This window comes from Mesoplodon densirostris, chromosome 4, assembly GCF_025265405.1.
Source record: "Mesoplodon densirostris isolate mMesDen1 chromosome 4, mMesDen1 primary haplotype, whole genome shotgun sequence".
In the NCBI taxonomy this organism is placed as follows: domain Eukaryota; kingdom Metazoa; phylum Chordata; class Mammalia; order Artiodactyla; family Ziphiidae; genus Mesoplodon; species Mesoplodon densirostris.
The window spans coordinates 39,162,385-39,181,040 of record NC_082664.1 but is presented as its reverse complement, the minus strand read 5'-3'; the positions used below and the strand labels follow the sequence as shown (position 1 = coordinate 39,181,040).

The 18,656-nt window shown below is 40.7% G+C and overlaps 1 protein-coding gene across 1 annotated transcript in view; it reads left to right on the top strand.

The window, feature by feature from the left end:
• SYNE2 (spectrin repeat containing nuclear envelope protein 2) overlaps positions 1-18,656 on the top strand; it is a 345,609-nt gene that overhangs the window by 130,226 nt on the left and 196,727 nt on the right. Inside the window, exons 21-27 of the mRNA XM_060096039.1 lie at positions 210-383; positions 3,410-3,544; positions 5,243-5,401; positions 16,052-16,263; positions 16,410-16,500; positions 17,326-17,444; positions 17,943-18,069. Of these exons, the coding sequence (XP_059952022.1) occupies positions 210-383; positions 3,410-3,544; positions 5,243-5,401; positions 16,052-16,263; positions 16,410-16,500; positions 17,326-17,444; positions 17,943-18,069 (1,017 nt within the window). The remainder of the gene's footprint in view (positions 1-209; positions 384-3,409; positions 3,545-5,242; positions 5,402-16,051; positions 16,264-16,409; positions 16,501-17,325; positions 17,445-17,942; positions 18,070-18,656) is intronic.

The following is an 18,656-nucleotide window of genomic DNA, read 5'->3' as shown; positions in this document are numbered from 1 at the left end:
TGGAAATGTTTTGTAAAATATTAATTTTGCCTTATATTTTATTTCTTTTATTATTTAGAGCATGTTGGAAAATATCAATATAATAAATAGGATGTTCTTATGTCTAGTGGGAAAATATGAGTTGCTACTCAAAGAAAATATTTATTAACTTCTGAGTTTTCTAAGAAGTTGGGCTAAGTGTTAAGTTGAGAATTTTTTTGTCATCACAGATCAATATGGTAAAATTAGTAACAGTGTTGAAGAATTCAACTGATGTTTCCCCAGACCTGGATGTCAGGCTGAAGGTGGAAGACTCACAGAAGGAACTTGAATCATACATTACAAGGGCTGAACAATTACTTGGCCAAAGAGAGAGCCAGAGAGGACTAGTTTCAAAATACAAGGTGCGGCTCTTTCAACCATCAAATGTAGGACGTTTATCATTAGTAGATATAAATCTACCTCATTTGAAATCAAGATGTTTCCATCACTGTAATTATAACAAAGTTATTATGACTTTTAAAAATTTCCAAGTTTTATACATTGTTCCCCAGAAACTCTTAAAAATAAAAATTCAAACGAAGATTTTTTTTAATTCACATTTTACTGTATGAATGAACTCAGTGGTATAGTGTAAAAAGCACGGCTGACTTCTATGACACTGAGCAAGAATCTAATTTATCTGGCTTTTTTAAACAAATAAAATGGACATAATAATTCTAGTCCTATCCAGCTGCCGATAAATGAAAATAAGGTATGTGAAGAAACTTTGAGTGGTTAAAATTCCTCAAATGTAAAATAAAGCCTTTATTATTAAAATGCTTTGGTAAAAGCTACTTATGAACATATGCTTATCAGCAGTTAAAGATCCAATAGTGTTTTGTATGGAGACAGCTTTAGATTGACTTTTCATGGTCTGATAGGCAGCTTAAAATGTATCGAAATCAAGAGGTACAAACTACTGTGTATAAAATAAATAAGCTCCAAGGATATATTGTACAGCACAGAAAATATAGCTATTATTTTATAACTTTAAATGGAGCGTAATCCATAAAAGCATCAAATCATCATGTTGTACACCTGAAATTAATATAATATTGTAAATCAATTATACTTAAAAAGAAAAAGATGTGTCCAAAGCAGACTCACTATTAACTAACACTGGAGGTACTTGGGGATATGAAATAAGAGTAAAACAAGGTCTCTACCCTTGGAGGTTGGACAGGTAGAGAAATATGTGGTCTTTCCTTCATTCATTTATTCAGCATTTAACAAGTTTATTGAACATTTAAAATGAGCTAAGCATTTTGGGGGAGATAAAGATGAAGTAAATCCAGAACAGTAATAGACTAACAGACATAGAAAACAAACTATGGTTACCAAAGGGGATAGTGGTGGGGTATGGGTGGGGAGATAAATAGGAATTTGGGATTAACATATACACATTAAGTATATATAAGAATAGATAGGGCCTCCCTGGTGGCGCAGTGGTTAAGAGTCCGCCTGCCGATGCAGGGGATACGGGTTCGTGCCCCAGTCTGGGAGGATCCCATATGCCGCGGAGCGGCTGGGCCCGTGAGCCATGGCCGCTGGGCCTGCACATCCGGAGCCTGTGCTCCGCAACGGGAGAGGCCACAACAGTGAGAGGCCCGCATACCGCAAAAAGAAAAAAAAAAAGAATAGATAATCAACAAGGTCCTATTGTACAGCACAGGGAATTCTACTCAATATCTTGTAATAACCTATAATGGAAAAGAATCTGAAAAAGAATATATATGTATGTATATTACTTTGCTGTACACTTGAAACTAACACAGCATTGTAAATTAACTATACTTCAATTAAAAAAAAAAGATGAAGTAAATCAATACTGCCAGCGCTACTGCGCACAATTTTTTCAGAAAAAGGAGCTCCTACAGGAGCCTCTCCATTCTCCTTCTCTTGTCTGGGCTCAACCCTCTTCTGGCTTTCTGGACTGTTAACCATATTGGACCCTAATGTCAGGTATTTCAGCTTTGCTTTTCCCACAGCCATCTTATGCTGTTTGCACCTTGCCAGCCACCAGCTTTGACCAATTCCCACTGTCTTTTTTCCTCTCTTTTACTCCCATATGCTGAGAGTGCTGAACTAAACTTAAGAGTCAGTTGTTCTTTTAAGTAATCACTAGGCTAAATTTCAAAAGGACAGATATGGTCAGCTGCGGAAAGAGGGAAGAAAAAGAAAAAGAAAAAGCAGAGGCCGCAGACCCCTCCTCTACCAGAGAGAGGAGTTAGTGTCAGTTTTTGCACCATTTTCCCCTCCCTGACCATCTTCCTTTTGGAATCTGAGGCCAGGGATTTCCACCCTTTTGTCTCTGGCATTTAGCGAAGTAGATCCATTTTCACAGCAGAAGCAGACTCCCTGCCCTGCCAGGTATTGCCCTGAGACCTTCTGGGACTCCTGGGACACATGGGTGGTAGGAGCCCCCTTCCTGCACACAGGGCTAGCATGTCTTCCCTGGCCGTAAATCTAGCAATCCTCACAGAGGCCTTGGAGGAGGTTCCTGGGGGCTCAGGTTGTACCTTTTCTGCAGGAGACCCATAATAAATATGTAATAAGTATATGAATGACTTCCCACCCTGCTTAATTGCCTTCTCCCCCAGAATTACTTTCATCTTCTTGTCTCTTATAGATTTTTCTGCCCTTTCACAGACCCCAGACTATTTTTGTTCTGTCATTTGATAGTTACCTAAGCCAGGTTTCTGTCCTTATAGAGTATTGCCAGGTAATATTCTATAAGAGTAGGTAAGCGTGGAGTAAGGGACGAACACATTCCTGGGAAAGCAGATCCCATCCCCATCTCCTGCTGCTCCTTCCCTGGGATGGCCCTGGGCAAAACTTTGAAGTCCATGATAAGGGGATGTTGCCTCCTTGCAGTATAAAATGCTTATGCACAATATTAAATATTTGCTATCTTAACCCTACTATAAATTGTGTCTTATTGCAACACTGATCTCTAATACAAGCTGGTATACTCTTAATATTGTATTACTTATGAACTGTGGCCGTCTGCTCAATGCTTAAGAATTTTAGAGGATGCTTTGCCAGTGGCTCATAATAAGCCTTTCAGTAAGCCTTTTAAATATTTATCAAAGAGGTGCCAAAAACCATGCTGAATATCTTAAGGAAGTCTTTATCCTGGCCTCAAATATGTAACTACATTTGAATAATGAATATTTTGCAATTCTTTTCAAAAGAATTCAAGGGATACAAAAGGGAGATCAACCACAATCTACCAAGAGAAGTCTCCTCTAAATCTTCAAATAGTCTTCATGGAGTCCTTTCCTGGTTCTACATGTTAAAGACTCTAAAATTCTACCTGTTAAATTACCTTTGAGGACGTGGCAGTAGAATAAGGCTTTCATGTTCTTGTTTGTGGTTTTATTTTTAGGAAGCACTAATAATTTGTAATACTAAAAGTCTGGCCAAGTATTTGAAAGCTGTTGACGAATTGAAAAATAATGTAACTGAGGATGTAAAGCTGTCTTTGGAAGAAAAGAGTAGAGATATCTGTGCCAAGTGGGAGGTAAGAACATGCATATGTGTCTGGAGCTTATGCTTATAGATCTGACCCTGGACTTGTTTGTCATCAGAGTCATCTTTGGTGGTCCCTTGTCTGCCCCGTATCACGGAGGGCTGATCACTGTAGGCTGTGGTTCTCAGGCCCGGCATCAGCTGGCTTCTGTCTGTGTTCATCCAATGACAGCAGTGTTTGGAGATTAAAGGGTAAATCACAGGTGGAAAAGGGAGAGTCCAATGGCTTTCTTTCCCTTTCTCTCTTGCACAGTGCCTCTGGCAGCTGTGTCTCCCCCTGGCTGCAGGTTCCATGGATCCAGCTTCTGATGGGTGACCGTTCTGCCTGGGCTCCGCTGAAGCCTCCAGCCTAGGGTGGTAACAGCTTTCTGCCAATGCTAATCTCTGGATTACCTTACCGTCCCCTCTTTGGCTTCCATCTCTTATAATCGATTCCCTGCATTTAATTCCCTCTGAGTTAAATATTTAATATTTTCTGGTTTTCTGGTTTCCTGGTTGGATCCTGACTAAGACAACTTATTGACACATGTAAACATATAGAGTTTCATAGAAAATAGGCATAGGCTTTGGTGGCTGACAGACCTGGATCCAGCAGCTATGACCATGGGCAAGTTGCTTAACTACTGGGAGCTTCAGTGATAAGATGGGAATAATTCCACCTACTTGGCAGGATTGTTGCAAGGATTTATATAAAGCACCTACCACAGAGATGGTGTTTAGTTAATGGTACTTAGTATTAAGTGTGTGCATGTGTGTGTGTGAATATATGGAGAGAGAGAGAGAATAAGGTAATATAATTGAATATCTACTGTTAAAGGCCTTCTTAAAACACATTTTTTTAAAAAAATTTATTTATTTGTTTGTTTGTTTTATTTTTGGCCGTGTTGGGTCTTCATTGTGGTGCACGGGCTCCTCATTGTCGTGGCTTCTCTTGTTGCGGAGCACGGGCTCCAGGCGCGTGGGCTTCAGTAGTTGCGGCACATGAGCTCAGTAGTTGTGGCCACAGGCTTAGTTGCTCCGCGGCACGTGGGATCCTCCCGGACCAGGGCTTGAGCCCTTGTCCCCTGCATTGGCAGGCGGATTCCCAACCACTGCACCACCAGGGAAGCCCTAATACACATTTTAAAATAAACTTTTAGAACAATTTTAGATTTACAAAATTATTACAAAGGTAATACAGAGAGTTCCAATATACCCATGAACAGTTTCCCCTGTTATTAACATCTTACATTAATATGGTACCTTTGTCACAATTAAAGGACTAATATGGATAGATTATTAACTGAAGTTTATACTTTATTCATATTTCCACAGTTTTCCCCTAATGTCCTTTCACATCTGTTCTGGAATCCCATTCAGGATACACATTGTAGTTACTTGATATTTCTCCATAGGCTCAGATACGTGTTTTGTAATATTTTCTCCCAGTCTGCAGCTTGTCTTTTAATTCTAACAGTGTCTTTCACAGCTAAAACACATTTTTAGTTATTAGAAAGAAAAAAATATGTTTCTGGTATATTTTAAAACATCCTCCCCAAAGATACATGGATGAATCAGAATTTCACATAAGCTCTATTTCTATCCTTTGTTACAACAAATATTTTTGTGTTTCTAATGGAAATCTTTTCAGTATATCCTATTATGGTTAATGTGTGCCTTTGGTTTTTTTTTTTTTTTCTTTTCTTGGCAGTCGCTTCATCATGAAATGTCTTTGTATATTCAACAACTAGCAATAGACATTGAGAAAGAAAAACTTAGTGACAATATTGCAAAACTCGAAAAACAAATAAATAAAGAAAAGAAACTAATTCGCAGAGGAAGGACCAAGGGTCTCATCAAGGAACATGAGGTAAAAACCTGTTCCCACTCACATTTTGTTATCATTGTGGGGCTTATCTTAAATGGTTTAGTATGCCCTTGGCTAGGGTTAAATCTGCTCTGAAAATTAGTTCAGCCCTTTTGTCCCCTGGGGATCATCCCTTCTGCAGTCCAAGCTCTAACTAGAGCCCGTGCTTCTTGTTTTTGGGAAGTGAGAAAAATTCACAATTGAGTTAATATTTCTTCTTTATATATCTCAGTGGCCCCTGTCCTGAGACTCTGGTTACAAGATGTGTCACCCGCTATTGAAGTTCCCGTAGTTACTTTTGTAAGGACACGGTGTCCTCAGAAACACGGCTTTTGTGAAAGATACCAAATCAGGATATAAACCAGCCGGGGCAAATCTAATGTTCTCTTTTTGGTCCTCATCCTGTTTGATTTCTTCTGCATATTTGACAGTCCTGACCCCTCTTTTCATTTCTTTTAAACTTTCTACTGCTGTGGGTCTCTCGATACAAATCTCTCTTGCTTTTTCTTATTTTATTATTTTGGGGGGAGGCCTTCATTTTAGTGCCTTTCACTAATTTTCCTTTTTTATTGTGTTACCCTGATGTCTTAGTTTTGGGGTCTCAGTTTTTGGCTAATTTCATGCTTGCTCCAGGTACTTGTATGCACTTGGGCGTTTTAACTGCCCTCTCTACAATGATAGTACCTATCGTTATCTCCAGCCTAGTCCTTTCTCCTGACCTCTCCTTGTTTCTAACCAAGAAGTAGATATCACCATTGTTCCCCAGAGACCTCCACTTCAGCATGTCCAAAACCAACCAGTAATATCTCCTCTTGAACTTTTCTTCCTCTTAGGTATCCTGGTTATGAAAGGCATTGCCATCTCAGAACTCCCTCCCCGCTTCCCCTTTCCTTCTCACTCAGCCTTAGTGTAGTCGGTTGCCAGCTCCCATCTTCAGAAGAGCTGCTTCTTTTCCTTCCTTTCCACCAGTGTTGCCATTTCCCTTAACCTGGGGTCATTTTCTCCATATGATGCTGGTTGCACTGTCTTCCAGCCCCATCACCAGAGGGATCCCTTTGAACCCTTTGAACAATCCCTTTGAACAAATCTTATGTCACTGGTTCACCATTACTCCCGGGACATCTCCATACTCCTCAGAAGGCCACACAAGGCCCCTCACGTGTGGCCCCAGGACACGCCTTCATCACCCCTCCAGCCATGTCCTTTCAGAACTTCTGGAGCTTTTCTTCTCTTGGCTCCTTCTGCTAGGCATGACCTCTCTCCCCTTTTACTTGGAAGGACTCGTACGTGTTCTTTCCACCTCTAGCTCAGATGGCTCCTCCATGTGAAGGAGGCTTTCTCTGACTCCTTAAGGCAGGTAGTGGCCCTGTCATAGCACTTGTCATGTGGTATGCTCATTACTTATGTGACTCCTGCTGGGGAGGAACAAATTTTCCTCTACCCTTTAAGATCCCTGGCTGGGTCTGGAAATTGAACTGACAAAGACAGATTAACAGGAGAAAAGCATACACATTTTATTGAATTTTTATATGTACATGGGAGCCTTCACAAGAGCATGATGACCCAAAGAAGTGACCAGAGCAGGAATCTTTTATACCTTTTAGACAAAGAAACAATACATTTGTGAAGAATTGACAAGACAAAGGAGTTTGGGCTAGGGATAGTAAAAAGGTGAAGAAGAAACTAGGAAGATAAGGGTTAGGGTACAGAGTTTGTTTGCAGATTCTTTTGGTCCCATCTCTGGGCTGATAGAACTCTGTCTCCAGTAAAAGAAACTTTATTTCTTGCCCTTAGGGAGAAAAGGGGAAACCTTTTCTGTTTCGTTTTTCTTTTTTTTGGCCATGCTGCGTGGCTTGCGGGATCTTAGTTCCCGGGCCAGAGATTGAACCTGGGCCCCAGCAGCGAAAGTGCCAAGTCCTAACCACTGTACTGCCAGGGAATTCCCTCTGTGTTTACTGCTTCTTAATTGCCTTCAGTTCAAAATTATTTTCACGTCCTAAACCATAATGGAAAAGAATATGAAAAGGAATGTATATATATGTTTAACTGAATCACTTGGCTATACAGCAGAAACTAACACAACACTGTAAATCAACCATACTTCAATTTAAAAAAATAATTTTCACATCAAAGAGGCATACGCTGGGTTGACGTGTTCTGGTTTCCTTCACTACATCACTGGGCTGCGGCGAATCCCTTTAGGGCTGACTGCTCGTCTTCGTTTCCAGTGCCCATTCCTACACCAGGTACACAGTGGACGGGCTTATAAAAGAAAGTGTTGGGGTTTTTTTTGTTTTTTGTTTTGGTTTTTTTCCAAAATATCTTTATTGGAGTATAATTGCTTTACAATGGTATGTTAGTTTCTGCTTTATAACAAAGTGAATCAGCTATACATACACATATATCCCCATATCTCCTCCCTCTTGCATCTCCCTCCCACCCTCCCTATCCCACCCATCTAGGTGGTCACAAAGCACTGAACTGATATCCCTGTGCTATGTGGCTGCTTCCCACTAGCTATCTATTTTACATTTGGTAGTGTATATATGTCCATGCCACTCTCTCACTTCATCCCAGCTTACCCTTCCCCCTCCGTGTGTCCTCAAGTCCATTCTGTATGTCTGTATCTTTATTCTTGTCCTGCCCCTAGGTTTTTCAGAACCTTTTTTGTTGTTGTTGTTTCCATATATGTGTGTTAGCATATGGTATTTGTTTTTCTCTTTCTGAATTACTTCACTCTGTATGACAGACTATAGGTCCATCCACCTCACTACAAATAACTCAATTTTGTTTCTTTTTATGGCTGAGTAATATTCCATTGTATATATGTGCCACATCTTCTTTATCCATTCATTTGTCGATGGACACTTAGGTTGTTTCCATCTCTGGGCTATTGTAAATAGAGCTGCAGTGAACATTGTGGTACATGACTCTTTTTTTTTTTTTTTTTTTTTTTAGTTTCTGCTTTATAACAAAGTGAATCAGTCATACATATACATCTGTTCCCACATCCCTTCCCTCATGCATCTCCCTCCCTCCCACCCTCCCCTCCAGGCGGTCACAAAGCACCGAGCTGATCTCCCTGTGCTCTGCGGCTGCTTCCCACTATCTATCTACCTTACGTTTGGTAGCGTAGATATGTCCATGCCTCTCTTTCGTTTTGTCACGGCTTACCCTTCCCCCTCCCCATATCCTCAAGTCCATTCTCAAGTAGGTCTGTGTCTTTATTCCCGTTTTACCCCTAGGTTCTTCATGACATTTTTTTTTTAAATTCCATATATATGTGTTAGCATACGGTATTTGTCTTTCTCTTTCTGACTTACTTCACTCTGTATGACAGACTCTAGGTCTATCCACCTCATTACAAATAGCTCAGTTTCGTTTCTTTTTATGGCTGAGTAATATTCCATTGTATATATGTGCCACATCTTCTTTATCCATTCATCCGATGATGGACACTTAGGTTGTTTCCAGCTCTGGGCTATTGTGAATAGAGCTGCAATGAACATTTTGGTACATGTCTCTTTTTGAATTATGGTTTTCTCAGGGTATATGCCTAGTAGTGGGATTGCTGGGTCATATGGTAGTTCTATTTTTAGTTTTTTAAGGAACCTCCATACTGTTCTCCATAGTGGCTGTACCAATTCACATTCCCACCAGCAGTGCAAGAGTGTTCCCTTTTCTCCACACCCTCTCCAGCATTTATTGTTTCTAGATTTCTTGATGATGGCCATTCTGACTGGTGTGAGATGATATCTCATTGTAGTTTTGATTTGCATTTCTCTAATGATTAATGATGTTGAGCATTCTTTCATGTGTTTGTTGGCAGTCTGTATATCTTCTTTGGAGAAATGCCTCTTTAGGTCTTCTGCCCATTTTTGGATTGGGTTGTTTGTTTTTTTGTTATTGGGCTGCATGAGCTGTTTATAAATTTTGGAGATTAATCCTTTGTCAGTTGCTTCATTTGCAAATATTTTCTCCCATTCTGAGGGTTGTCTTTTGGTCTCGTTTATGGTTTCCTTTGCTGTGCAAAAGCTTTGAAGTTTCATTAGGTCCCATTTGTTTATCTTTGTTTTTATTTCCATTTCTCTAGGAGGTGGGTCCAAAAGGATCTTGCTGTGATTTATGTCATAGAGTGTTCTGCCTATGTTTTCCTCTAAGAGTTTGATAGTTTCTGGCCTTACATTTAGGTCTTTAATCCATTTTGAGCTTCTTTTTGTGTATGGTGTTAGGGAGTGATCTAATCTCATACTTTTACATGTCCCTGTCCAGTTTTCCCAGCACCACTTATTGAAGAGGCTGTCCTTTCTCCACTGTACATTCCTGCCTCCTTTATCAAAGATAAGTTGACCATATGTGCGTGGGTTTATCTCTGGGCTTTCTATCCTGTTCCATTGATCTATCTTTCCGTTTTTGTGCCATTACCACACTGTCTTGATTACTGTAGCTTTGTAGTATAGTCTGAAGTCAGGGAGCCTGATTCCTCCAGCTCCATTTTTCGTTCTCAAGATTGCTTTGGCTATTCGAGATCTTTTGTTTTTCCAAACAAATTTTGAAATTTTTTGTTCTAGTTCTGTGAAAAATGCCAGTGGTAGTTTGATAGGGATTGCATTGAATCTGTAGATTGCTTTGGGTAGTAGAGTCATTTTCACAATATTGATTCTTCCAATCCAGGAGCATGGTATATCTCTCCATCTATTTGTATCATCTTTAATTTCTTTCATCAGTGTCGTATAATTTTCTGCATACAGGTCTTTTGTCTCCTTAGGAAGGTTTATTCCTAGATATTTTATTCTTTTTGTTGCAATGGTAAATGGGAGTGTTTTCTTGATTTCATTTTCAGATTTTTCATCATTAGTGTACAGGAATGCCAGAGATTTCTGTGCATTAATTTTGTATCCTGCTACTTTACCAAATTCATTGATTAGCTCTAGTAGTTTTCTGGTAGCATCTTTAGGATTCTCTCTGTATAGTATCATGTCATCTGCAAAGAGTGACAGCTTTACTTCTTCTTTTCCAATTTGGATTCCTTTTATTTCTTTTTCTTCTCTGATTGCTGTGGCTAAAACTTCCAAAACCAAGTTGAATAAGAGTGGTGAGAGTGGGCAGCCTTGTCTTGTTCCTGATCTTAGTGGAAATGGTTTCAGTTTTTCACCATTGAGGACAATGTTGGCTGTGGGTTTGTCATATATGGCTTTTATTATGTTGAGGAAAGTTCCCTCTATGCCTACTTTCTGCAGGGTTTTTATCATAAATGGGTGTTGAATTTTGTCAAAAGCTTTCTCTGCATCTATTGAGATGATCATATGGTTTTTCTCCTTCAACTTGTTAATATGGTGTATCACATTGATTGATTTGCATATATTGAAGAATCCTCGCATTCCTGGAATAAACCCCACTTGATCATGGTGTATGATCCTTTTAATGTGCTGTTGGATTCTGTTTGCTAGTATTTTGTTGAGGATTTTTGCATGTATGTTCATCCGTGATATTGGCCTGTAGTTTTCTTTCTTTGTGACATCCTTGCCTGGTTTTGGTATCAAGGTGATGGTGGCCTCATAGAATGAGTTTGGGAGTGTTCCTTCCTCTGAAATAGTTTGGAAGAGTTTGAGAAGGATGGGTGTTAACTCTTCTCTAAATGTTTGATAGGATTCGCCTGCGAAGCCATCTGGTCCTGGGCTTTTGTTTGATGGAAGATTTTTAATCACAGTTTCCATTTCAGTGCTTGTGATTGGTCTATTCATATTTTCTATTTCTTCCTGATTCAGTCTTGGCAGGTTGTGCATTTCTAAGAATTTTTCCATTTCTTCCAGGTTGTCCATTTTATTGGCATAGAGTTGCTTGTAGTAATCTCTCATGATCTTTTGTATTTCTGCAGTGTCAGTTGTTACTTCTACTTTTTCATTTCTAATTCTATTGATTTGTGTCTTCTCCCTTTTTTTCTTGATGAGTCTGGCTAATGGTTTGTCTATTTTGTTTATCTTCTCAAAGAACCAGCTTTTAGTTTTATTGATCTTTGCTATCGTTTCCTTCATTTCTTTTTCATTTATTTCTGATCTGATCTTTATGATTTCTTTCCTTCTGCTAGCTTTGGGGTTTTTTTGTTCTTCTTTCTCTAATTGCTTTAGGTGCAGGGTCAGGTTGTTTGCTCGAGATGTTTCCTGTTTCTTAAGGTAGGATTGTATTGCTATAAACTTCCCCCTTAGAACTGCTTTTGCTGCGTCCCATAGGTTTTGGGTCGTCGTGTCTCCATGGTCATTTGTTTCTAGGCATTTTTAAATTTCCTCTTTGATTTCTTCAGTGATCACTTCGTTATTGAGTAGTGTATTGTTTAGCCTCCATTTGTTTGTATTTTTTACAGATCTTTTCCTGTAATTGATGTCTAGTCTCATAGCATTGTGGTCAGAAAAGATACTTGATACAATTTTCTTAAATTTACCAAGGCTTGATTTGTGACCCAAGATATGATCTATTCTGGAGAATGTTCCAGGAGCACTTGAGAAAAATGTGTATTCTGTTGTTTTTGGATGGAATGTCCTATAAATATCAATTAAGTCCATCTTGTTTAATGCATCATTTAAAGCTTGTGTTTCCTTATTTATTTTCATTTTGGATGATCTGTCCATTGGTGAAAGTGGGGTGTTAAAGTCCCCTACTATGATTGTGTTACTGTCGATTTCCCCTTTTATGGCTGTTAGTATTTGCCTTATGTATTGAGGTGCTCCTATGTTGGGTGCATAAATATTTACAATTGTTATATGTTCTTCTTGGATCGATCCCTTGATCATTATGTAGTGTCCTTCTTTGTCTCTTCTAATAGTCTTTATTTCAAAGTCTATTTTGTCTGATATAAGAATTGCTACTCCAGCTTTCTTTTGATTTCCATTTGCATAGAATATCTTTTTCCATCCCCTTACTTTCAATCTGTATGTGTCTCTAGGTCTGAAGTGGGTCTCTTGTAGACAGCATATATATGGGTCTTGTTTTTGTATCCATTCAGCCAATTGGTGTCTTTTGGTGGGAGCATTTAGTCCATTTACATTTAAGGTAATTATTGATATGTATGTTCCTATTCCCATTTCCTTAATTGCTTTGGGTTCGTTATTGTAGGTCTTTTCCTTCTCTTGTGTTTCTTGCCTAGAGAAGTTCCTTTAGCATTTGTTGTAAAGCTGGTTTGGTGGTGCTGAACTCTCTCAGCTTTTGCTTGTCTGTAAAGGTTTTAATTTCTCCATCAAATCTGAATGAGATCCTTGCTGGGTAGAGTAATCTTGGTTGCAGGTTTTTCTCCTTCATCACTTTAAGTATGTCCTGCCACTCCCTTCTGGCTTGTAGAGTTTCTGCTGAGAGATCAGCTGTTATCCTGATGGGGATTCCCTTGTGTGTTATTTGTTGTTTTTGCCTTGCTGCTTTTAATATGATTTCTTTGTGTTTAATTTTTGACAGTTTGATTAATATGTGTCTTGGTGTATTTCTCCTTGGATTTATTCTGTATGGGACTCTCTGTGCCTCCTGGACTTGATTAACTATTTCCTTTCCCATATTAGGGAAGTTTTCAACTATAATCTCTTCAAATATTTTCTCAGTCCCTTTCTTTTTCTCTTCTTCTTCTGGAACCCCTATAATTCGAATGTTGGTGCGTTTAATGTTGTCCCAGATGCCTCTGAGACTGTCCTCTGTTCTTTTCATTCTTTTTTCTTTATTTTGCTCTGCATCAGTTATTTCCACTATTTTATCTTCCACCTCACTTATCCGTTCTTCTGCCTCAGTTATTCTGCTATTGATCCCATCTAGAGTATTTTTCATTTCATTTATTGTGTTTGTAATCGATGCTTGATTCATCTTTAGTTCTTCTAGGTCCTTGTTAACTGTTTCTTGCATTTTGTCTATTCTATTTCCAAGATTTTGGATCTTGGAAATAGAATCTTGTATCAGCTTTACTATCATTATTCTGAATTCTTTTTCAGGTAGACTGCCTATTACCTCTTCATTTGTTAGGTCTGGTAGGTTTTTATCTTGCTCCTTCACCTGCTGTGTGTTTTTCTGTCTTCTCATTTTGCTTATGTTACTGTGTTTGGGGTCTCCTTTTTGCAGGCTTCAGATTCGTAGTTCCCGTTGTTTTTGGTGTCTGTCCCCAGTGGCTAAGGTTGTTTCAGTATGTTGTGTAGGCTTCCTGGTGGGGGGGACTAGTGCCTGTGTTCTGGTGGTTGAGGCTCGATCTTGTCTTTCTGGTGGACAGGTCCACGTCTGGTGGTGGGTTTTGGGGTGCCTGTGGCCTTATTATGTTTTTAGGCAGCCTCTCTGTTAATGGGTGGGGTTGTGTTCCTGCCTTGCTAGTTGCTTGGCATAGGGTGACCAGCACTGTAGTTTGCTGGTCGTTGACTGAAGCTGGGTGCTGGTTTTGAGATGGAGATCTCTGGGAGATTTTCGCTGCTTGATATTATGTGGAGCTGGGAGGTCTCCTGTGGACCCGTGTCCTGAAGTTGGCTCTCCCACTTCAGAGGCACAGCACTGACTCCTGGCTGCAGCACCAAGAGCCTTTCATCTACCCGGCTCAGAATAAAAGGGAAAAAAAGTAGAAAGAAAGAATTAGTAGAAGAAAGAAAGGAAGAAGGAAAGAAAGGAAGGAAGGAAGAAGGAAAGAAAGGAGGGAGGGAGGAAGGAAAGAAAGAAAAGAAAGACAGGAGGGAGGAAGGAAAGAAAAAGAAAGTGAAAGGAAGAGGGGTGGGAGGGAGGGAGGAAGGAAAGAAAGACAGGAAGGAGGGAGGGAGGAAGGAAAGAAAAAGAGTGTAGGGAAGAAGGGAGGGAGGAAGGAACGAAAGAGAGAAAGAAGGAAAGGAGGGGCGAAGGGAGGGAGGGAGGAAGGGAAGGTAGAAAAAAAAGAAAGAGCAGGTAAAGTAAAATAGAATAAAGTATGAAATATAGTAGCGTTATTAAAATTAAAAAGTAATTATTGAAAAAAAACGGACAGATAGAACCCTGGGACATATGGTGGAAGCAAAGCTATACAGAGAGAATCTTACACAGAAGAATACACATACACATTCACAAAAAGAGAGCAGGGGGAAAAATCAAAAATCTTGCTCTCTAAGTCCACCTCCTCAAGTTGGGATACTTCGTTGTAAAAAGAGGAAAAAGGCGAGAAGTCTGAAATCTTGCTCTCTAAGTCCACCTCCTTAATTTGGGATAATTCGTTGTAAAAAGAGGAAAAGGGGGGAAAGTCTTAAATCTTGTCCTCAAAGTCCACTTCCTCAATTTGGGATGATTCGCTGTCCATTCATGCACTCCACAGACGCAGGGCACATCAAGTGGACCGTGGAGCTTTAATCCGCTGCCTCCGAGGCTGCGCAGAGAGATTTCCCTGTCTCTGCTCTCACAGCTCCCGGGTCTCAGCCTTGGACCTGGCCTCGCCTCTGCACGTAGGTCGCCGGAGGGCGTCCGTTCTTCGCTCAGACAGGACGGGTTTAAAGGAGCCGCTGATGTGGGGGCTCTGGCTCACGCAGGCAGAGGGGATGGAGGGGCGCGCAGTGTGCGGCGGGCCTGCGGCAGCAGAGGCCAGCGTGACGTTGCACCAGACCGAGGCGCTCCGTGCGCTTTCCCGGGAAAGCCGTCCCCGGGTTCCGGGACCCCGGCAGTGGCGGGGTGGACAGTGACCCGCTCTCGCACACAGGCCCCGTGGCGGCGGCAGCAGCAGCAGCCCCAGCGTCCCACGCCCGTCTCCGGGGTCCGCGCCTTTAGCCGCAGCTCGCGCCCGTCTCCGGCGCTTCCCAAAGCAGCCCTCTTAATGCCCTCTCCTCGCGCACCAGGAAACAAAAGGGAAGAAAAAGCCTCTTGCCTCTTCGGCAGCTCCAGACCCTTTCCCCGGACTCCCTCCGGGCTAGCCGTGGTGCACTAACCCCTTCAGGCTCTCTTCCTGCCACCAGCCCCAGTCCTCTCCCTGCGCTCCGACTGAAAGCCGATACCCGAGCCTCAGCTCCCAGCCCCGCCCGCCCCGGGCAGACAAGCCTCTCGGGCTGGTGTGTGCCTGAGGGCACCGATCCTCTGTGCCGGAATCTCTCCGCTTTGCCCTCCACACCCCTGTTGCTGTGCTCTCCTCCGCTACTCCGAAGCTTTCCCCCTCCGCCACCTGCAGTCTCCGCCCGCGAAGGGGCTTGTAGTGTGTGGAAACCTTTCCTCCTTCATGGCTCCCTCCCACTGGTGCAGGTCCCGTCCCTATCCTTTTGTCTCTTTATTCTTTTTTCTTTTGTCCTACCCAGGTACGTGGGGAGTTTCTTGCCTTTTGGGGGGTCTGGGGTCTTCTGCCAGCGTTCAGTAGGTGTTCTGTAGGAGTTGTTCCATGTGTAGATGAATTTCTGATGTATCTGTGGGGAGGAAGGTGATCTCCGCGTCTTACTCTTCCGCCATCTTCCCAGGGTCCCCCCTACATGACTCTTTTTGAATTATGGTTTTCTCAGGGTATATGTCCAGTAGTGGGATTGCTGGGTCGTATGGTAGTTCTACTTTTAGTTTTTTAAGGAACCTCCATACTGTTCTCCATCGTGGCTGTATCAGTTGAAAGTGTTGTTAAAGTCACACACATCTGTTAGTTTCTAATCCTCATGGACTAATCATGTAAGCTCATTTGAAACACATTTCCTGCTTTATTTCCTCAATCAGGCCTGCTTTTCGGAGGAAGGCAGCCTGTACGAGCTTGATCACCACATGGATGTCCTGCGGGAGCTGTGTGAAGAGCTGACTTCACAGAAGAGTCAACAAGAAGTGAGGCGAGCGCTCAAAGATTACGAACAGAAGATAGAAAGGCTTCGGAAATGTGCTTCTGAGATTCATATGACACTGCAACCCACTGTGGGAGGCACGTCGAAAAACAAGTTAGTGCCTCGTGAGAACAGCTGCATGTCAGGGAGAAATGAGATAAACCCTCTCTCGAAATTAAATGACACTGAGTATTATTCATTCTCTTTTAGGCTTTGTTTTTCTCCCTGTATTTTAATACGCAATTTTGATTCCTTCCTAGGGGTCCTGCAGACACATCTGAGAATGGAGGAAGGAACGCCCTCAGCGAGGTGCCATCTGCAAAATTAGACAGTCAGCCATCAGCTGAAAAGGTGTTAAATTTGGATAATGTATTTTAGAAGTAAACCCAATGAAAAAAGCCAGGTGTACAATAATCCACTTCTCATTGAGTGTTGCATTTAATTATCTGATTGTTTCCATCAGCTGAGAATTCCCACTCAAGTAATATAAGGAAGATTGCTTTTCAGAGAATTAGAATACAACAGACCAAAGCTATGGCAAGGATAACTTAATCTTCCTCTGAGGATACCAACAGTTCTTTCCAAAAGACACCATTTTGAACCATTATGAATACACGCTGTCTGCGTGTTACTATTGAGAGCACAAGAGGCTGAGCTTCAACTGCACAGATGCTTCAGTGTCATTGAGATGAACTAGTTCATTTGTCATTTGTCTTTTTCTCATTATAATGTCTTTTAATTTCCTTGGGAATTGGATTTTCTAAATTGTTAAATTCTAAGAGTGTGGGGATTTGCTGTATATCACAGCCCAGACTGCCTGTCAGAAGGGGTAGGGAAGGAACAAGGTGTATTTTTTTCAGAGGTCTGTTCCTGCATGCTAGGCTTCTGTCTGCCTTGGACCATGGCTATGTGGTCACAGGCAGAAACAGCACTTAGGGGCTGGGAGAACTCCTTTATCCTGCTGACATACCAATTAGAAGGTGAGAATCAGTCTAATAAATCTCTGTCCTATGGAAAGACCTTTCTCTGAGCTGAGAAACTTTAAATAAATTGTATTATCTCTTGGTTTGGGGTATAAAGAATCAGTGATATCCCTTTTTATCCAAAATGTTTGTCCTTTCCAGACAATTAAGTATATTGAATATAATATGTTTACTATTTTGCATTTTTGCTTAGGCAATGGAATCGATTAAGGATGTTAGCCTGGAGTCCAAGTTAAAGCCTCAACAGGAGGAAAGCGTTATGGAGAAATATGAAAAGGATCACAGTGCATCTATAAATAGTTTACTAGAGAGGTAAACTCTTTTTTAAAAAAATTATTTTTATTGACATACAGTTGATTTACAATGTTGTGTTAGTTTCAGGTGTACAGCAAGGTGATTCAGTTATACGTACACACACACATATATATGTATATATATGATGTATGTTTGTATATCCTTTTTCAGATTCTACTCCCTTATAGATTATTACAAAATATTGAGTATGGTTCTCTGTGCTATACAGTAGGTCCTTGCTGGTTATCTATTTTATGTATAGTATTGTGTATATGTTAAGGAGAGGTAAACTCTTTTAAACAACTAGAAAATCCAGCAAAAATCTTCCATCAGTGCAAACGTTATACTTTAATAAGTAAGTTTTTATTTTCCTTTAGTCATAATTTTTGCATGTGATCCAGTAACTTAAGCAGAAATTCTCTGGGATTTCCTCATGGACAATTGACAGTAATTAAAAAAATTTGTTTTAGTCTTATTTTTAAAATTAAGTAACATTGCATTTAATTTTTTTTCCAGGTATGATACACACAGAGACAATCTTGAACTACACCTGCAAAACAACATTGTCAGGATTATTTCTGATTTCTCTAGTGACAAGGAAAGGAGTAGTGTTTGTCTACAGGATAAACTGACAGATCTACAGGTAAATACTGAAAATATTACTAGAGGAGTTTTATCTTTTATTAGAAAATAATACCGCCATAAGTATAGACTTCACCATTTTTGTTGTGGTCACATACGCTAGATGTTTCTAAGGAACTCTCTGTCACCGGATTTCAGGAAGACACCCAAACCCAAGAAGGAGTTTGTTCGGGGTGCTAATTTATTGCTCATGCTCTAATTTGATATTCTATATATTGTGGCTTGCAGAAGTTTAGATTGTGTTTGGGATGGGGATGAAGGCTTCAGATGAATTGGTTGAAGCAATGTGTTTGAAGGCGATTTCAGCCAACCCAGCTTCTGGTTTGCTCCAAAATTAACAATATGTGAAAAACCAGTGACTCTGAATTTTTGTTTCAGTCATCTATCATCTTAACCAAATCATCACATTATCTGTCTGATGTTGGGTAATAAGAAAGGGGGAGGTCATGGAGGGAGTTTTCTCAGTACGTGATGGATGATCTTGTGGAGAGCCGTCAGAGGGAGTCCTGCATTTGACTCAGGAGCTGCAGAAAAAACAATCTAGTGATGGGCACACCAATTGTTAAGTTCTACAAATAAGTATCTTCC